The sequence below is a fragment of the Zalophus californianus genome, chromosome 1 (assembly GCF_009762305.2).
Source record: "Zalophus californianus isolate mZalCal1 chromosome 1, mZalCal1.pri.v2, whole genome shotgun sequence".
Lineage (NCBI taxonomy): Eukaryota > Metazoa > Chordata > Mammalia > Carnivora > Otariidae > Zalophus > Zalophus californianus.
The window spans coordinates 54,016,608-54,035,663 of NC_045595.1; the positions used below are offsets into that span (position 1 = coordinate 54,016,608).

Genomic DNA, 19,056 nt, shown 5'->3' on the forward strand with positions numbered 1-19,056 from the left:
TCCAGGTGAAACTGAGGTCCAGAGAGGGGCAATGACTTGACTGAAGTTACACCAGACATCCTGGCAGGGCCTGGGCTTCTTCAAGAGGACCGGGTCTCCCCCACCCCAGGCCAGACCGGTGGAAAACTGCCACAGCTAGGGCTGCCTCTGCCGTAGCCCTGGCTGGTCCACTCTGACCACTGGTTCGGCCCCCTAGGCCAGGATGGGCCAGAACCTGTGCTCAGTAGCCTTGGGTCTTTCCCAGTGGGTAGGGCATCCTCCCAGAATCCTTTGCTCAGCAGCCGAGCCACTGAGGGAGCACCAGCCTGCTGCTGTCCAATCCTTTGCCCCCCGGCCCCCGACCCCATCCATCCTGCTGCAGCTCAGGGCTACCCACATCCTCTGGACCAATATCCTCTCTTTCTCTGTGTCAGTTTCCCTTCATCCAGGCTTCGTCCAGCCTGTCCCTGCTCTGTAGTCAGAGGGCACTCCCCAAAACTCAGAGCTGAGTGCTTCGTGCCCCTCTCCCTGCAATTCCCTTCCATGGCTCCCCACAGCCATTAGGAAAAGCCCTAGTTCTTCCTTCATTAAGGCCCTTTGACCTCTGGCCCCACCCCCCTGGGTGACTGTATTTCCTGCCACTCCCCTCATGGCCCCTAACCCTGACCCCTTCAGAAGTGCCCATGTGTGACCACATAGGCATCAGAGAGTCTCCAAGTCTCTGCACACATTATTTCTTCTTCTTGAACCACCCTTTCCTTACCTCTCCATCTGGGAAAACATGAGGTTGGTGGTGGTGGCGGACAAATAAAGGATGATGGGGCCTCTCCAGGGAGGGTTGTGACTCTTTTCTGTACTTGCAGTCTTGGTGACCTCATCCAGTCTTGGGACCTTGAATTCCATCTTCATGCTGACGTCTCCCAAACGTGTATCCCCAGCCCAGAGCACCCCCTAGATCTCCAGACTCATAGAATCAACCACACACATTTCTACCTGGATGTATGTTGGCGTCTCAAACGTTACACACTCTAGTCTGAACCCTGCTCTTCCCAACCCCATCTCCCCGCCCCCCCCCGACCGCAAAGCCTGCTCCCCCATCAATCCCAGTCTGCCTGGTCTCAGTGGCCGAGTCACCATCATCTCTTGCCTTCTAGTATTTCATATCAGTGGAATCATAGAATACTCGTCCTTTGATGACTGGTTTATTTCACTGAGCATTATGTCTTTAAGCCTCATCCATGTTGTAGCGTATGTCAGGATTTTCTTCCCCTTTTTTTTAAGATTTTATATATTGGGGCGCCTGGGTGGCTTAGTTGGTTAAACGTCTGCTTTTGGCTAAGGTCATGGTCCCAGGGTCCTGGGATCAAGCCCCTCATCGGGCTCCCTGCTCAGCAGGAGCCTGCTTCTCCCTCTCCTGCTCCCCTTGCTTGTGCTCTCTCTCTCTCTCTCTCTGAAATAAATAAATAAATAAATCTTTAAAAAATATTTTAAAAAATTTTTAAAAAGACTTTATATGTTTATTTTAGAGAAAGAGACCTTGAGTTGGGGGGGAGGAGCAGAAGGAGAGGAATAAGCAGATCTGCACTGAGCGCAGAGCCCAATGCAGGGCTCGATCCCACAACTCCAAGATCATGACCTGAGCCGAAACCAAGAGTCAGACACTCAACAAATTGAGCCACCCAGGCACCCCAGAATATCCTTCCTTTTTATGGCTGAATAATGTTCTATTGTACAGGCAGAGTGCATTTTGTCTCTATGCGTTCATTCATCAGTGGACGGACACTTGGGTTACTTACACATTTTAGCTATTGTGAATAATGCTGATATGAATATGAGTGTGCAAGTGCCTGTTTGAATCTCTGTTTTTAATTTTTTCTAATGTACATCTAGAAGTCGAGTTGCTGGCCTTTTTTTTTTTTAAGATTTTATTTATTTATTTGAGAGAAAGCAAGATAGAGAGTGAGCACGAGCAGGGGGAGTGGGGCGGGCGAACAGAGGCAAGGGAGAAGCAGACTCACCACTGAGTTGGGAGCCGGACGCAGGACTCGATCCCAGGACCCTGGGATCATGACCTGAGCTGAAGGCAGATGTTTAACTGACTGAGCCATGAATTGCTGGCTTCTATGTTTAACTTGTTGAGAAACTGTTGAACTGTTTTTCACAGTGGCTGCGTCATGTTACATTCTGATCAGCAACAAAATGCACAAGGAAGGTCTGGCAGACTTTCAGCTCCACATCCTCGCCAACACTTGTTATTTTCTGGGTTTTTTTGTTTTCGTTTTAAATATAACAGCCATTCTAGTGGGTGTGAAGTGATATCTTATTGTGGTTTTGATTTTCAACTCCCTAATGACTAAAGATACTGAGTACCTTTTCCTGTGCTTATTGACCATTTTTTATTGGGTGTTTGTGGTTGTTGAGTTGTAGGAGTTCTTTATATACTCTGGGTATTTAACCCCTTATTGGATATGTGATTTGCAAATACTTTCTCCCATTCCGTGGGCTGTCTTTCCACTCTCTTGATCGTGTCCTTTGATGCACAAAAGGGTGTAGGTTTATTCTTCAAAGGAAAATCGGAGTGGCAAAAAAACACCAGGGGGGACAAATAGCAAATATCAACTACAACCATCCACTAAGGGGCCCAAACAAGAGCTCCAGGATCATCTGAGATTCTCCTTTGTCCTTCACTTCATCCATCCATCCATTCATTCATTCACTCATGCATTCATTCATTTATTTATTGGACAAACTCAGAATCTAGTGGGGGAGACAAATATGGATATAGACCATCCTCATGCTGGGTGTCAAGAGCTACAACCCTACGGAAAGCCCGGGGGGCTGAGGGTGTGTGTGCAGTTGAAGACATCCTGTGGCTTAGCCCTTTAAAATGTCTTCAAATTCACCCCCTCCTCTCTGTTCCTGTGTCCACAGATAGCCCGTGCCTCTAGTCTCACCCTGTTAGTCCGAGCCCTCTGAGAAGCTAGTACCAAGACAGGATAAACTATGGAAGGATTTTATTAGGTGAAACACCTGTGTGAGAGGAAACTCGGAGGGAGTAGAAGGCTGGGAGAGCTGTCGGGCTGTGATGTACACCTAACCCCAGGTGAAGAAGAGAGGGAAGGGAGGTTGGGTGGAAGGAGCTAGTCTGCCAGGTTGTCTAAGGAAGGTCTGGTAGGTGTCAGGTAGTCCTGGGTCTCCCAGGAAGGGGCCTGCCTTAGTAAACCCCTTGTGTTAAGTCATTGGCTGGGAGCACCCCACGGGAAGCATGGCCTCAGTGCAAAAAGCACAGCAGCCCTTGGTCAGTTACAGTCCCTGCAGTTCAAAGTCTGTGAGGCTCATTTTCCTGAACCCCACAACCCCCACAGAGGTGCCAGAGTGATCTTCTAAAATGCAATCTCACTGTGACATTCCTCAGCTCAAACACGGTCCATGGCTCCTTAGTGTCCTCAGGCTACATCCTTAAAATCCCTAAATCCTTACCCTGGCTCTCAAAGTCCTGCTGGGGGAAAGGGGACAATTAACCTTGTGTGCTCCACGGCCCACTAATCCTCACTCTCGTGCATGGCCTGTAGGCCTCAACCACACTGAACTGACTACCTGTTGCTTCCTAGATGTATGTTCTCTTTTATTGCGCTACGCCTTTGCCTGCATTGTGCCCTCTGCCTGGAAAGCCCTTCCATACACCTCTCCCATCAAAGCCTAGCTCAATGTCAAGTGCTTTCTCCAGCTTCCCAGGTTCAGTCGGCAGCATCCCTGACTCTGTCTGCAGTCCAGGCTCACATTCTCTGGAGTAGACAGAGGATTCCTGTGGCTGTGTCAGAAGAAGGGAGCGAACAGCTACCACCGTCCTCTCGGACTTCGCTTCTGCCTTCCCAGAGCAAGCTGGCTTATATGGCCTCCAGATCTTCTCATACCCCCATTTTCTCCCCAGTGCTTACAACAGAAACCCACTGCACAGAATCCAGGGCAGCCAGAGATTGAAGCCCATCCCGATCCAAGGGCTTTCTCCCTCCCTCCCCCACTTGCAATCCTGCCTTCCTGGACTTAGGATGTAATGGTTTATTTTTAGACCATACATTAGAAGGGAATCTGTTTGACGCCTGAGGTGTAACCAGACCCTGGGCTGGCCCTGGCCTTGAGCTCTAGCTGGACAGAAGAGCCATGAGAAGGTCCAAAGGCAGTGCTGGGGGCTGGGGCCCCGGGGAGAGAGCACACTAGGGCAGATGGATGCTCCACTGAGCTCCAGTGGGTGGGGGGGGGGGCTTTCTTTCAGGGCATGGGGGGCTCCTACAACCTGATCCACCTGAGCCCCTCCTTTGACAACTGGGGCTCAGAGAGGCCAAGGTTACCAGAGGCAGACCAGGGACTGAACTCGTGTCCCCACAGTGTGGTCAGGCTGCCCAAAATTGGAATGTGGAGCAGAAATGATTGTGTCTTTGTTCTTGCTCTGGCTTTCTCTCCCGTTCTGTGTGCACCTCCAGCTTTACACCATGGAGAGCCCCCCCAACGCAGATGGCCTACAGGCTGGGTCCAGTTTTGTTTGGCCACAGATAATTTGAATTTTTTTTTTAATTGTGGTAAGATACACATAACATAAAATTTACCATCTTAACCATTTTTAAGTGTACAGTTCAGTGACACTGAATACCCTTATATGCCGTGCAACCAGCCCCACCATCCATCCCCAGAACTTTCTCATCTTCCCCAACTGAAACTGTACCCACCAAACAGGAACTTCCCATTCCCCTCCCCCAGTCAGCCCCTGGCAGTGGCCTTTCTACTTTCTGTCTCTATAAATCTGACAACTCTAGAGACCTCATCTAAGTGGAATCATACAATATTTGTCCTTTTATGACTGGTAGATTTCACTGAGCATAATGTCCTTAAGGTTCATCCATATGGTAGCACGTGTCAGAATTTCCTTCCTTTTTAAGGCTGAATAATATTCCGTTTATGGATAGACCACATTTTGTTTATCCATTCATCCACTGGTGATGGCCCCTTGGGTTGTTTCTACCTTTTAGAATTGCGAATAAGGCTGCTATGAACAAGGGTGTGCAAATATCTCTTTGAATCCCTGCTTTCAATTCTTTGGGGTATATGCCCCAAAGTGGCCTTGCTGGATCATATGGTAATAATACTTTTAATTTTTTGAGGAACCATTTTTTCACAGCAGAATTTGAAATTTAAAAAAACTAGTTGCCAACATCAAAGAAAATCTGGCTTCTGTTGAGACATTTGAGGTCTGACATCACTGGTCTTGAACCAGCCCCACTGGGCCCCCAGGAGAGACACCAGCCCCACCAAGCCATTCCCCTCCTCACAGGGCTGGGAACTCAAAACTCTTTCCTTTGTTCCCCAGCCCTAGGTAGGCTCCGTGATACCTCAGTGACCCCTTTTGCCTTCTCAATGATCCTGGGCCTGTTTAACATATCCCCTGTGTTAGAGCTCTCTGTTGAAACCCCTGGTGTGGTTCCATTTTCCTGGCTGGCTCTGGCTGGTAGCCACGGGTGGCTCTTCCTGTCCAGCGATGCTGGACAGCAGCTGACCCCTTCAGTCAGGTATCAGCTTGCCTGGTCCCCTCTCCTGACTCCCCATTTTTCTACCTCTGGCTGACTTGGCCTGCCTGACTTACGAGATCAGGTGTGTGCCCCTGCTCTGATCAAGTACCTTCCAAGAAGATGCTCTTATCGAGCACCTACTATGTACCAGAGACCATGTATAAGATTTTATACATCAACTATACTCAAATAATAAAAGCAGACACAAAAACAAACACACAAAAGGATTGCTTTCAAATAAGAGAATACAAACGTAAAAGAAAATTCGGCAATAAGAGGGTTTTACTAAGTGAGACATAAAACTAGACATCTAATAACAATCTGTATGGATGATTCTTTAAAAATAAAGACTTCATGCAATTATCTTATGTAGTCCTTGCCACAACACTGTGAGGTGGGGGCCACTGTGATCCCCATTATACAGACGAGGACACTGAGGCCGAGACAGAGAAGGACTTGGCCAAAATCCCAGCCAGGCAGTGGCAGAGCCAGTCACAAGGACCCCGCATCCTCACAAAATGAGGCTAAGCACACTGTCCTTGAGTCAGTAAGTTCGTTTTTCTATCATGAAAACTTACGTTCTATTCCTGTTTGATAAATACCTGACCTAGCTTTCTGTGTCTTCGTTTTCTCATCTCTCAAATGGAGATCATGACAGATGCTACCTCACAGGGTTTCAGTGAAGAAGAATGATGTGGAGTCTACCGAGTGCTTATCTCCACAGCCAGCACATAAGAAGTGCTGAACAGATGTTAGCCATTGATATTATTACCTGGATCTGGAGGGATTATTATGCAAAGCATGAAAAGCACAGTGGGTGGGAAATGATGCTTATGGAAATATCCTTATTATATAATGGAAAAATCCTTATTCTATGTGCAAGAGAAAAGGGCCCAAAATAAAAATAAATACCTCATGCACTAAAGACTCACAGGAAACACACCCAAATATCTAACTGTGGTTGATTTTGGGTGCTAGGATTTGGTGCAAAAAATTTTTTTCTAACGTAAATGTTAAAAAGGTAATAAATCACTAAAACAAGAAGCACCATACCCTTCAAATTTATCAACAGATGCAATGCAGTCGTATCACAATTCCCACTGGCCTCTTTGTGAAGTTGATGAGCTGCTCCTAAAACTCAGTGTGGAAATGCAAGGGACCCAGAACAACAAAACAATCTTGAGGAAGAGGAGTAAAGGCGGAGAACCGTGCCACGGGCATCCATGTCAGGGCTGGGCTCAGAGCTAAATGTTGCAATCGTGACCACCAAGAACATTCCCCACTTGGAGGTCACTATTCTTCTGAAATAATGCTGCAAGCTTCATTGAGAGAGGTGTCTTAGAACGAGAGTAGAAAAAGAGAATGTAAACATCCTTGGAAATTCTCCAGTTCTGTGGTTTCTGAATGATGATTTTTTTTTTTCACCAGACTATGGTGGATTTGAGGAAAAAGGACACGCAGTAAAATTTTCATAAAGCTTTGTTCATTTATTTATTTTTTTAAAGATTTTATTTACTTATTTGACAGAGAGAGACACAGCGAGAGAGGGAACACAAGCAGGGGGAGCGGGAGAGGGAGAAGCAGGCTTCCCACGGAGCAGGGAGCCCAATGCAGGGCTCCATCCCAGGGCCCTGGGATCATGACCTGAGCCGAAGGCAGATGCTAAACGACTAAGCCACCTGGGCACCCCAAGCTTTGTTCATTTAAAACCCTCTTTTGTTTCTGCTGATAATTTCCCTGCTTTTTTGGTGTAAAACTATTCTTTCTTTTATAAAATGATGCTGATAGTTGATGGTTTTTGTTATTTTTATTGTCTCCAATTAGCAAGGGAAAGACTTGGCAGCCCTCCTCTGACTTTTTAATTTTATTTATTTATTTATTTATTTATTTATTTATTTATTTATTTATGAGAGAGAGCGCATGCACACATGCAAGTGGGGGTGGGGGAGGGGCAGAGGGAGAGGGAGAGAGAGAATCTCAAGCAGGCTCCACGCCCTCCTCCCTCAAGCGTGGAGCCGAACTCAGGGCTCAATCTCAGGACCCTAAGCGGTCGAAATTAAGAGTTGGCCACTTAACCGACTGAGCCACCCAGGTGCCCCTATTTTATTTATTTATTTTTTAAATATCTTATTTTTAAGTAATCTCCACACCTAACACAGGACTTGAACTTACAACCCCAAGATCAAGATCAAGAGTCACATGCTCCACCAATTGAGCCAGCCAGGTGCCCCGTTCCTCTCATTTTTTAAAAAAATACTCTCTAACTCAGAAATCCCAAAGTCTGGGAAAAAGTGCCGCTGCCTCGGGGCTGCTTTGCCTGGAGTGGGGGACTAGACTGGCTAAGCTCTGTAAGGCAGCTTGGCAAAAGGAGAACATAAGCTTGGGTTCAAATGGAGGCTGTGCCACTTGCTTTACTGTGGGAACTTGAGAAGTTACTAAAGCTCTTTGAGTCTCTTTCTCCATCTGCAAAATGGGGATGACTGACACATCTCAAGGCTGCTGTGAGAATTAAATCAGATAACATATGTGACTGTACTTGGACCATCATAAGCACTTGAGCAACTATCCTCCAAGAGTTTGTGAGCTCAGAGAAGGCCCCACTTTTCTCTTCTGTAAATTGAAGAGTTCTCGTTTCTTCAGTCATTCTTTCTGTTCCCACTCTGGTCTCTTCTGTTTGTTTTCTGGTTTGTCACTATTGCTCTTAAGATGTTAATCTAGAACTGAATATGTGCGTTGGTGTGGAATAGCTGTGTAAAGTAGGGTGTACTATCACCTCCTTCAATCTAGACTCTGTACCTCCATTTATGCAACCCAAGTTTGCAAGGGATTTTTGTGTATGTGTGCTTCTATTTCACTCATTTGGTATTTGTTGGGCTTAGAGCACCTAGCAGGCCCACATCTTTTCATAGGAAAGTTTGCAAAACCCTCTTCCTGAACTTGTGCAATTTGAGTCTTGGACCTTAAGTGAGGGGCTGTACATTTATTCCCTTTTATACTTTATCCAATAGACAAGGTGTCCTCCCTGACTAGATGGGTCAAAGGAGACTCCAAATGTGTTCTCATGCTCAAGAAACTTGAAGGAACATTTAGCTGACTCTCTTTAGTCCAGGGAAGAAAACGTTTATTTGAATCTTAATGGAATCCAAGGCAGCGGGGCTGGCACTAGGCAATAGGGCTAGAGAAGATGCCTTGATGCTGTGGCTTTAGTCCCCAGCAGCTCGCCTGTATCAGGTTCACCCTAGGGGCCCGGCATGATGGCTCCCTGCCTCGGGGCAGTGGGCTCTCTTTCCTCTCTCACCCCACCTGGATGGCTTGGGGATTTGAGAGGAATCAGGAGCCCACACGAATGACAGCTTGCAGAGCCCAGGGGTCTCCTACTGTCTCCTGAGAGCAGTGACATCCTAGAATCCTCCTGTTGATCCAGGAACCGCAAAGGGCATAGGCCTGGCACCTTGCCTCTGCTTTCCATCCTGGCAGCTGGATTGCATGCCAATACTGCCCAAATGATACCTGGGTCCAGGCTGGTGCCAACGTTCAGACGACACGGAAGGAAAAGTGCTCTCTTTATTGCTCTAGACTGGCCCGCCCGCGTGTCTCCCAGAATGGGGCTCTGCCCTTGCACATTCAGGAGATGCAGTGGTGGTCATACTGGGGCCCAGTGCAGCTGCCGGCCCAGCACTGGCCTCAGTCGGTCTTCCTGAATCCTGGAAAGCAAAGCCCGCAGGATGGCATGGGATTCTGAAGGCAGCCAGGCCTCATTTCCATCATCCCCCCAGATGCCCAAATACTCCTCACAGCTGGGATAATGTCACCCTAGAAGCCATGGGTCTCCATGACCGACAGCCACTGAAACGAATTTCCCCTTTATGAATTCAATGGGCTGTAGGAGACAGAAATCCCCAGCACAGAGCCACACAGCCCCCTGGCCTCTCAGTTTTGAGACCTCACGGGAGGCACAGAGCTGCTGGTCAGAAAGAAAGAGGATCTCCTTCAGCCCAGCCCAGCCACACTAGCTGTGTGACCCTCGGCAAGTCACTCCACCTCTCTGGGCCTCAATTCCTTCATCGGTCATGTGCAACATAACTGAAGCACACCTAATAGGCAAATAAAATCCTGGCAAAACTGGTGTTCGGGTAAGCGTAAAGTTCTATGAGAGAATGAGAAACACCCAGATTCCCTTCACTTTTCTACAGTGTTCCACACTTAAGCCCTTTCGCATCCGTTCCTCATGTGGTTTTGCATAACACCCTTGTGCAGTGGTTATTACTACACCCATGGTCCAGTGGAGGAAACGGAGGCTGAAAGATGATCCTGAGCCCCAAAGCTGGTGAATCGGCAGGAGTCCCTGACTCCAGGCCCTGTGCTGTTTCCTGTAGGCTAAGCCCCGTTTCCAACCAAAGACCCTGATAGGGAGGAAGATGGTGAACATAGGAAGGATGGAAACATTACCCATCAGCCTAAGCTTCTGAAAGAGGGGGATGAAGCCATGCAGGATGCTGTGGATCCGGTACACTGCTCACAAACAGAGAGAAAGGAGCTTGAGCTTTGTGCCCCAGCAAGGGACCCAGGGTCACTCCCCCCGCCCCACGCTCGGATAAAGGCCTAACCCACACAAACGGGGATTAGTGGTGGAATTTCAGGCAGCAGGTTGAGCTTAGATAATAGTACTGGAGTTATTATTATTAAAAACAATGACCTTGAACAGCAATAACAGTGCCAGGAAATTCAGTGAATTCAGTACCCCACTCCGTGAACTGCCTTGTTTTCGATCTCTGGCTAATTCTGTTTGTTTGCCACTTTAAACTGTTTTTGTTGCATTTTTGTGGAGCTGCCCATTTTTTCCATGGGGTTTTGCCAATGACCTGACCGTGACCTTGAAAGTGGTTAGGAAGAAAACATGAGCATAAGGAAATCTTTAAAAAATGTTTAGGTGGTGGCTTTCTGGCCCTTAGTGGGCATCTGTCCAGCCACCACCCCTAAAGAGACTGGGTGTGTGTGTGTCTGTGTGTGTGTGGGTGTGTATGGGGGGAACTTACCCAGCCCAAAGTAGATGCCAACGGTCTCCAGGGAGGCGAAGGTGAGCAGGCCGACCCCAAGGGACATGAACCAGTCTGCGAGGGCAGCGAGGGAGAGAATGGTCAGCCTGCAAGTCTGGACGCTCCTATCCCCCCACCTGTTCCCGCAGCCCTCACCTGCATAATAGTGATAACACACCAGCAAGGTCCCAATGGCAAAGCAGAGCAGGACAAAATGGAAAAACTCATCTGTAAAGGCAGAGGTGGGAATTACTATTTGCTTCTTTCTCTCTCTCTCTCTCTTTTTTTTTTTGTTACTAAAAGTAGTCCTGTCTCTGCTCCTATGTAACTTTATTCAGAGAAGGTGCTCCTGAGCAGCCCAACTAAAAAAGCACCCCATTTCCAGGCTTTATCTCATTTTATTATTTTTCTAACACTGACACCCCTCAACTTGTTATATTTTTATTTCCACACTTATTCTCAAAAAACAAAGAAAAAAATGTGAAACAGATTTATTCTCTGTCCCTCTCAGTAGGATGGAGGGTAGGGATTTTGCTCAGAGACTAAAGCACTGCCAGGCTTGCAGAGCTGCCCAATATTTTTGTTTGTCAAATGAATATTAAATGCAGTAAAAAATGCAAATGTGTCAAGTCTAAAAGTTTCACAATGCCCCATTTTCCCTCCCTAATCCCCCTCCTTAAAAGCAAGCGGTGGTTGCCAAAACCTTTCCAGGCATATATATGCACATTTAAAAAAACCAAAAGCAGGAAGGTATCACAATTCCAGATATAAAGATATACTACAAAGCTGTAGTAATCACAACGTTATGGTTCTGGCACAAAAATAGACACACAGATCAATAGAACAGAATAGATAGTCCAGAAATAAAGCCATGCTTTTATGGTCAATTAATAGTCGCCAAAGGAGGCAAGACTATCCAATGGAAAAAAGACAGTCTCTTCAACAAAAGGTGTTGGGAAAACTGGACAGCTACATGCAAAAGAATGAAACTGGACCACTTCCTTACACCCTACGCAAAAATAAATTCAGAATGGATGAAAGACCTAAATGTGAGATAGGAAACCACAAAATTCCTAGAAGAAAACATAAATAGTAATTTCTTTGACACCAGCTGTAACAACTTTTTTCTAGATATGTCTCCTGAGGCAAGGGAAACAAGAGCAAAATTAAACAAATGGGACTACACCAAAATGAAAAGCTTCTGCACAGTGAAGGAAACCATCAACAAAACAAAAAGGCAACCTAGTGAATGGGAGGAGATTTTGCAAATGATATATCTGATAAGGGGTTAATATCCAAAGTATATAAAAAAACTTATATAACCTAACACCAATAATAATAATAATCCAATTAAAAATGCACAAAAGACATGAACAGACATTTTTCCAAGAAGACATCCAGATGGCCAATAGACACATGAAAAGATGCTCAACATCACTCATCATCAGGGAAATGCAAATGAAAACCACAATGAGATATCACCTCACACCTGTCAGAATGGCTAAAATAAAAAAGACAAGAAATAACAACTGTTGGCAGGGATGTAGAGAAAAAGGAACCCTCATGTACTGTTGTTGGGAATGAAAATTGGTGTAGCCACTGTGGAAAGCCAATTATGGAGGTTCCTCAAAAAATTAAAAATAGAATTACCATACAATCCAGTAATTCCACTACTGGGTGTTTACTCAAATAAAAAGAAAACACTAATTTGAAAAGATATATGCACCCCTATGTCTATTGTAACTTTATAACAGCCAAATTATGGAAGCAAACCAAGTGTCCATCAATGGATGAATGGATAACAAAGATGTGGTATGTGTATATTATGGAATATTACCCAGCCATAAAAAGAATGAGATCTTGCCATTTGCAACAACATGGATGGACTTAGAGGGTATAAAGCTATGTGAACCAAGTCCATCAGAGAAAGACAAACACCATATGACTTCACTCATACGTGAGTGAAACAAACATACAAATGTACAAACAAAGAAAAAAGGGAGACAAACAAAAAAACCAGATTCTTAAATAGAACACACTGATGGTCACCAGAGGGGAGGTGGGGGGAGGGGTGAAACAGGTGAAGGGGATTAAGAGTACACTTAGCATGATGAGCACTGAGAAATGTACAGAATAATCGAATCACTATATTGTACACCTGAAACTAATATAACACTGTATGTTAATTATATTTGAATTAAAAAAAAAAAAGCAGGACCCATTTGTACACCTACAGCTCTATCATTTCCTTTCTTCCTCTCATAGATAGATCAGGGCTGTCTTTCCATCTCAGAATATATGTAGATCGCCCTGTTCTTTTGGATGGCTGCATAGTGTTCCATGGTATAAACTTAACCTAATTTATTTGTCTGGTCCCCCATTGATGAACCTAGAAGTGTCTGATTTTTTGCTGTTAGTGATGCTGCACCAAATACATATGAATCCCTGCGCACGTATTTCTGTGGGCCCCATGCTCAGAAGCGAAAATGTAGGCTTGGAGGGTTCTCCAAGGAGAGGCACTGAGAGTGGGTTCTGTGCCATGGGCCGGCGCTCAGGCGTGCTCTGTGAGCGAGGCCCTGCGGCACTTTGCCAGGCACTGGGCTAGTCACTGGGGAGATGACACAGGGCCCTCGACTCAGTCAAGGGGCTGAGAATAGAGGTGGCTCTGTTGTCTGTGTCCAAAGGGCAATGAATAAGGGTCAGGGTGGCATTAAAGGCTCAGGGGCTCCAAACTGAGCTCGTGCGCTAGGAAGGAGAGCGGAAAGGGGAATCATCTTCTTGCTTTGGGGTATAATGTCATGCCCTGCACTTTGGGAATCTCAGTTTTATTCAAATGAGGCACATTTCATAGCCCAGGAAAGCTCTAAAACCCTGGTTCATTTAGCTGGAGAGAGACAGAGTCAGGGGCTCACACCCAGGTCTCCCACTCCCTGAAGGTGGGCCTTTGCAACAACCCCAGATGTTTCTAGGACAACTGCCATTAATCAAACACCCTGGTCTCCTGTCCCTTCCTTGACCTCCTCCCTGAAGCCCTCACAGACCCCTGGCTTAGAGCGAAGGAGTTCCTTCCAGTTCTTACGGCTCCTTCTCTAGAGTCTAGCTAATCTAACCTCAAGGCTTCCTCACCCCCGCTTCCAGCTCCCCATTGTGGCCAGCGGGCTAGGGGGCACTTATCATCCCTGTGACTCCATGTATAGCAGAAACAGTACAGGACCAGGGTTCAAGCCCAGGTTGTGCCACTCGCTCGCTGAAAGCCCGCACTCCATCCTTGAGCCTTAGTTTCCGTATCTGCACAATGGGAGTCCGTACCACCTTCTTGAGGTGATTCTAAGCTGAGGAGTCTGCAAACAGGGCACACAACCGAGGTGGGCTATGATCGTTGTTTTTCTAGGCCACTGGCAGAATTTCTGCCCATAGAAATCTGGACCAGACAGGCAGAAGCAGCTTGGGGGCACCAACTTTCTTACCATCTTTCTTTATATTCAGTCTTCTTAACTCAGAGGCCTCCACTTCTCCTTAGGAACAAGAGAGAGATAAATGTTGAATTTGGATGAGGGACGGCTGCTGGGGTTTTCTCTTCCCTGCTTCACTGAGACTGGCTCTCCTGGGTTCTTCTTCCTGGGTCAGAAGGCACTCACCACAGGACCAGTCAGAGCAAAGCTGTGAATGTGGGGCTATCTGTCCTTGGGGCCCCCACTCACCCCCCCTCCTCTCCACACAGGCCTGAGTCCGCATTCTGTTTCCTTTCTCCTGAGCTTGGAGGTCCCTTTCCAGAATCATGGAGACACTCTGGCTGGTGATGGCATCCCTGCTGTGACTGACCCACCCTCTCAGGCTGTCTGGTCCTGTCCTAAACCCTGGAATCCAGGCCCCCTCCCCCTCTCTTCTCGGAGTTTGTGTACTTACCACTTGCTGGGTCAGAGCCTCTTCTTCGGAGTCCTGGAAATTAGAAACTCAACATTAGTGCCACGCTAGCTTGGGACCTTAACAGGTGCCTGCACCCTAGCAGAGGAAGTAGGTGACCTCTGAAGAAGCCACGTCAAATTCTCCAGTCCCCAAAGGAGCTTTCCATCTATCAGTTGCTTGTTGCAATCCCTTTTCCTCTTGCCTGAAACCCTTTTCTAACCCTCTGAGCCCAGGTCAGAGTCCCAGGACCCCAACTGGATTTGGAGTCCCCATCTCACACCCATGAACCCCAACAGTAGCTGGTTCTTCCAGGGGAAAGACAGTGCCCAGACCTGTCCATCATCCATACTGACAATCTCTCCCCCCTAAGCGGACACTCACCTGATTCTCCAGAGGGCACCACCTCTCCAGGGGCACCTACATGGAAGGAAAATCAGTGATCACAAATATCCCTTATCCTCTGGGTGGGGAGAAGTTACACTGTGGGGAAGGTGGATCTCACTCAGAGACTTTCCATATGATCTGAGTGGGCTAAGTGGTGACTGGAGCAAGCTGGAAGCCTATTCCTTCCAAAGGGGCAGCCACCACCCACCAGCCACAGTAGGAATGCCTGTCTAGTGTTATAGGTCATCAAATTTCTGACGAAAAGCCAGAAATCCAGGTTTTTACACCAACTTCTTGATTATAAAAGAGGTTGGCAACTCTTGGATTCCACGGAATCAAAGATGTCATCGTTTGTGAGGCATGACATTATTTTATACGTTACTATGTAAGGAAAACCACTGCCAATTTTAATTGTAAGTTGCCAGTGATTTTAAGATGCATCCTGATTTCAGAGATGTCTAAATGTGAAAAAGTATGAGTTGATGAAATATAATAATAATAATAATAATGCTCTATGAGCCAGATAAAACACATCTGCACACACGTGGGCACCAGTTTGCAACCTGTGCCTGTTCTTGACCATGCAAGATGCAGGTGATGACACTCAGCTACGTGGACCCAGCCCCACCAGGCCGAGTTCGGGGGAGCCGAGCTGGGCTGCATCCTGGGAACCCCAGCCCCACACCCTGAGTGTTGAGCTCCTTGTCTGCACTGCTGAGGGTGATGTGAGCCCTATGTACTTGTCCCAAGCCACAGCCTCCTCATTAATCTGGTCTAGGGTGGCCTACCCACCCCATTCACCCTGATTCTTGGTGCCTATTCTAGTTCCTGGTGACATCTCTCCTAACCTGTCAAATCCTTCCCCTCAAGGGCAGGTAGGACCCCAGGTAGCGCCCCCTGCCCCCACCACCAGTAGTCACCATGCCGGTACACTTTCCAACGTTTGGGTCAGCCCCAGGATACAGACACCAGAAGGGGGCACTCAGCACACAACAATCAACATGCTGGACTGTCTTGAAGGCTAATATGCAAATAGGAAGCATCATCTGCAGGTGACCTAAGAGTGGCCAGTGCTGAGGGTATGGAGAATATACCTACTAGAATGGCATGAAATGAGACTCCAAGAGTGTAATTTACTAAGAACCTCCAATGTCTTGGTGGGGGGGAGTAATTCACAAGTTTGTGGTGGTATCTATGTTTTCTAGAGTAAATATGAATTTCTTTTATGATGAGAAATAAAACCATTTTATTTTTAAGTAATCTCTGCACCCAATGTGGGGCTTGAACTCAAAACCCTGAGATCAAGAGTCGCATGCTTCACTGACTGAGCCAGCCAAGCACCCCAAAAACATTTTTTAAAGATTTATTTATTTATTTAAGGGGGGGAGGAGCAGAGGGAGAGGGAGAGAGAATCCCAAGCAGACTCCACGCTGAGGATGGAGCCAGACGTGGGGCTCGATCTAATGACCCTCAGATCATGACCAGAGCCGAAATCAAGAGTTTAACTCAGTCGGCTTAATCGACTGAGCCACCCAGGTGCCCCCAAAAACATTTTTAAATATATGTAAATGTAACAGTTTCTCCCTCATTTTACACCCAGTGAAACTATTCTTACACTACTTGAGTAGTTAAAAACATTTTTGTAAACCAAGTAGTACTTGTTTTTGTGTAAAAAAAAAAAGGAAGAAAGAAAATCAGAAAATTCAGTTAAGCAAATAAAACAGTGTAACTATTACTCATAATGCTACCACCCAGAGGCAGCCATGGGTAATATCTTGATGCAGAAATTAAAATATTTCATTTACATTTCTTAGAATGTGTATGTGTTTCTTGTTGATTCTTGGGTTATTATCAGGTGTTAGGAGACTACGTAAATTATAGAAATGTTGGATTAAACAAAATGAAGAATTTTTTTCAAGGAATCTCTATACCCAACATGGGGCTTGAACTCACAACCCCAAGATCAAGAGTCACACACTCCACTAACTGAGCCAGCCAGATACCCCATGTATTAAACAAAGTTAAGTGGGTTTTCTTAACTGCAGTATGCATTTGTTAGGCTTTTTGGCTAACTGGTTCATTCTTACAAATTGTCCCCATTTCATCAAAGTGCTTCCAAGCAAAGTGCCATAATGTTTATATCTCCTTGCTGTAATAATCACGAAGCCTGGAGATAATTATTCCATAACATGAGTTTTTTTGAGATGAGATCCTTAATTTTCCTGTGCACCTGTAAACAGCCCACTATTCCAAGACAGTGGGTGCTAATCATGTTCCATTTTGCTGGCTGGGAAGCTCAGGCCCAGAAAGATCGGGTGACTGAACTAAGTCGCCCTGCAAGTCAAGGTTATAGTTCAGAAGAGATTCCGGGACAGTCTCACCAAAGCAGAAAATGCTTGCTTTCATCCCCATTTGCCAATGTTCTGACCATTTTTCTTGCCATATCTCCTATATTTTCCTAGCACTTTTCCGCCATGAAACACCCTCATGAACTTGTTTCTGTCCAACAAAGCCCAAAGCCCTCATGTCCTTTGTGTAATTCCATTTTCGCCAAAGCCACTGGACAGTGACTTACCTCCATAGAGCTGAAGCTCATCCTTCAAAAGGTCAGGCTCCTCATGCTCAGCACCTGAGTGGAGACAACCCCCTTTAGTCAGCTCTCCCCATCACAGCACCCCAGGGCAGCTTCCATCTCCTGCACATCTGAAGCCTTAAAAAGTAACATGGTCCTTGTTTGTGCTGGGGGTGAGCCAGGCAGTCCTCAAGAGGCAAGGCAGCCTTACAAGTACTTTCCCTTTACCCTTTCTAACTCCCCACACACACTCAGAGGTGACTGTGGTCAGTTTCCTGAAAAAGAATTGAGGGTCTAAGTGGACCTGGGCCTCCTTCAAAGTCAGTAATAAGAGTTGCCATTTATTGTGCACTTACTAGGTATCAATATGGAACTAAGTAATTTATATTTAATATTTCACTAGATCCTTACAGAAATCCTATGAAGAAGGTATTCGTACCTCTCCCTCCCCCATTTTATGGGTAAGGAAACTGAGGTTCACAAAGTTAAATTATTCCCTGAAGGTCACACAGCCAGTAAGTGGAAATTCCAGGGTTCAAACCCAGATCTGACACCCAAGCCTGCAATCCTAATCCCTTTTTTAAAAAGATTTATTTATTTGAGAGAGAGCGAGAACGTGCACGAGCACATGCACAGTGGGGGGAGGGGCAGAGGGGGAGAATCTTAAAGCAGACTCCCCACTGAGCGTGGAGCCAGCAGTGGGGCTCCATCTCACGACCCATGAGATCATGACATGAGCTGAGACCAAGAATTGGATGCTTAACCAACTGCACCACCCAGGCGCCCCCTCATCACTTTTATCTTCAGAAACAGAACCCAGAACTCAACTCCAGCTTCAGGGGCAGCATTTATTCAGCATCTCATGTGTGCCAGGTTCTGTTCTAGGGATTAATCCAGGCTCTTTCCCCCATGTTCTTTTTTTTTTTTTAATATTTTATTTATTTGACAGAGAGAGACACAGCGAGAGAGGGAACACAAGCAGGGGGAGTGGGAGAGGGAGAAGCAGGCTTCCTGCCGAGCAGGGAGACCGACGCGGGGCTCGATCCCAGGACCCTGGGATCATGACCTGAGCCAAAGGCAGACGCTTAACGACTGAGCCACCCAGGCGCCCCTCCCCCATGCTCTTTTCTTGCCACAATCCATTTAAGCCACAGTTTATTTAAAATTTTTATTTTTCCAAAATTCTTTTCCTGGTTGTCAAAATAGAACATGCTCACTGTATAATATTTATAGTATAGGACCAGGTCAAAAGAGTGAAAACAAAAATCACCCATCATTTAACCATCCAGAGATAACCACTACTAACATTTTGCTATTTTTCCTTCCCATCGTACTCATCACCACATACGTGTGAATTTTTAGAGTATGTATGAGATCAAACAAATCGTATGATTTGACATATTTCTTTTTCACTTCAGAGATATGTGAAGAATAGAGCTGTAGGCAGGACAGGCTGTACTTTGCTGGTGTCGGACATTTGGCTGCTTGCTACCGGCACCCTACTATAAACAATGCCATGAGGAACATCCTCACGCAGGCACGCTCGGTCCTGCTGAGACTCAACGGTGAGCTGGGGGGGAGGGCAAAGGAGAAAGGGCAAGGCCTACTGCCTACCAGG

General features: G+C 46.4%; 1 protein-coding gene across 2 annotated transcripts in view; it reads right to left on the reverse strand.

Annotated features, from left to right (window-relative positions):
• Positions 1-7,792: 7,792 nt before the first annotated feature.
• The window catches only part of TMEM40 (transmembrane protein 40), a 32,130-nt gene continuing 20,866 nt past the window's right edge, over positions 7,793-19,056 (reverse strand). For both annotated transcript variants that reach the window (XM_027585666.1, XM_027585665.1), the window contains 8 exons: positions 17,442-17,495; positions 14,864-14,899; positions 14,483-14,515; positions 14,044-14,091; positions 10,733-10,804; positions 10,577-10,651; positions 9,990-10,052; positions 7,793-9,244 (listed from right to left, as the gene is read on the reverse strand). In XM_027585666.1, the coding sequence (XP_027441467.1) occupies positions 9,225-9,244; positions 9,990-10,052; positions 10,577-10,651; positions 10,733-10,804; positions 14,044-14,091; positions 14,483-14,515; positions 14,864-14,899; positions 17,442-17,495 (401 nt within the window). In that variant the 3' untranslated portion in view covers positions 7,793-9,224. The remainder of the gene's footprint in view (positions 9,245-9,989; positions 10,053-10,576; positions 10,652-10,732; positions 10,805-14,043; positions 14,092-14,482; positions 14,516-14,863; positions 14,900-17,441; positions 17,496-19,056) is intronic.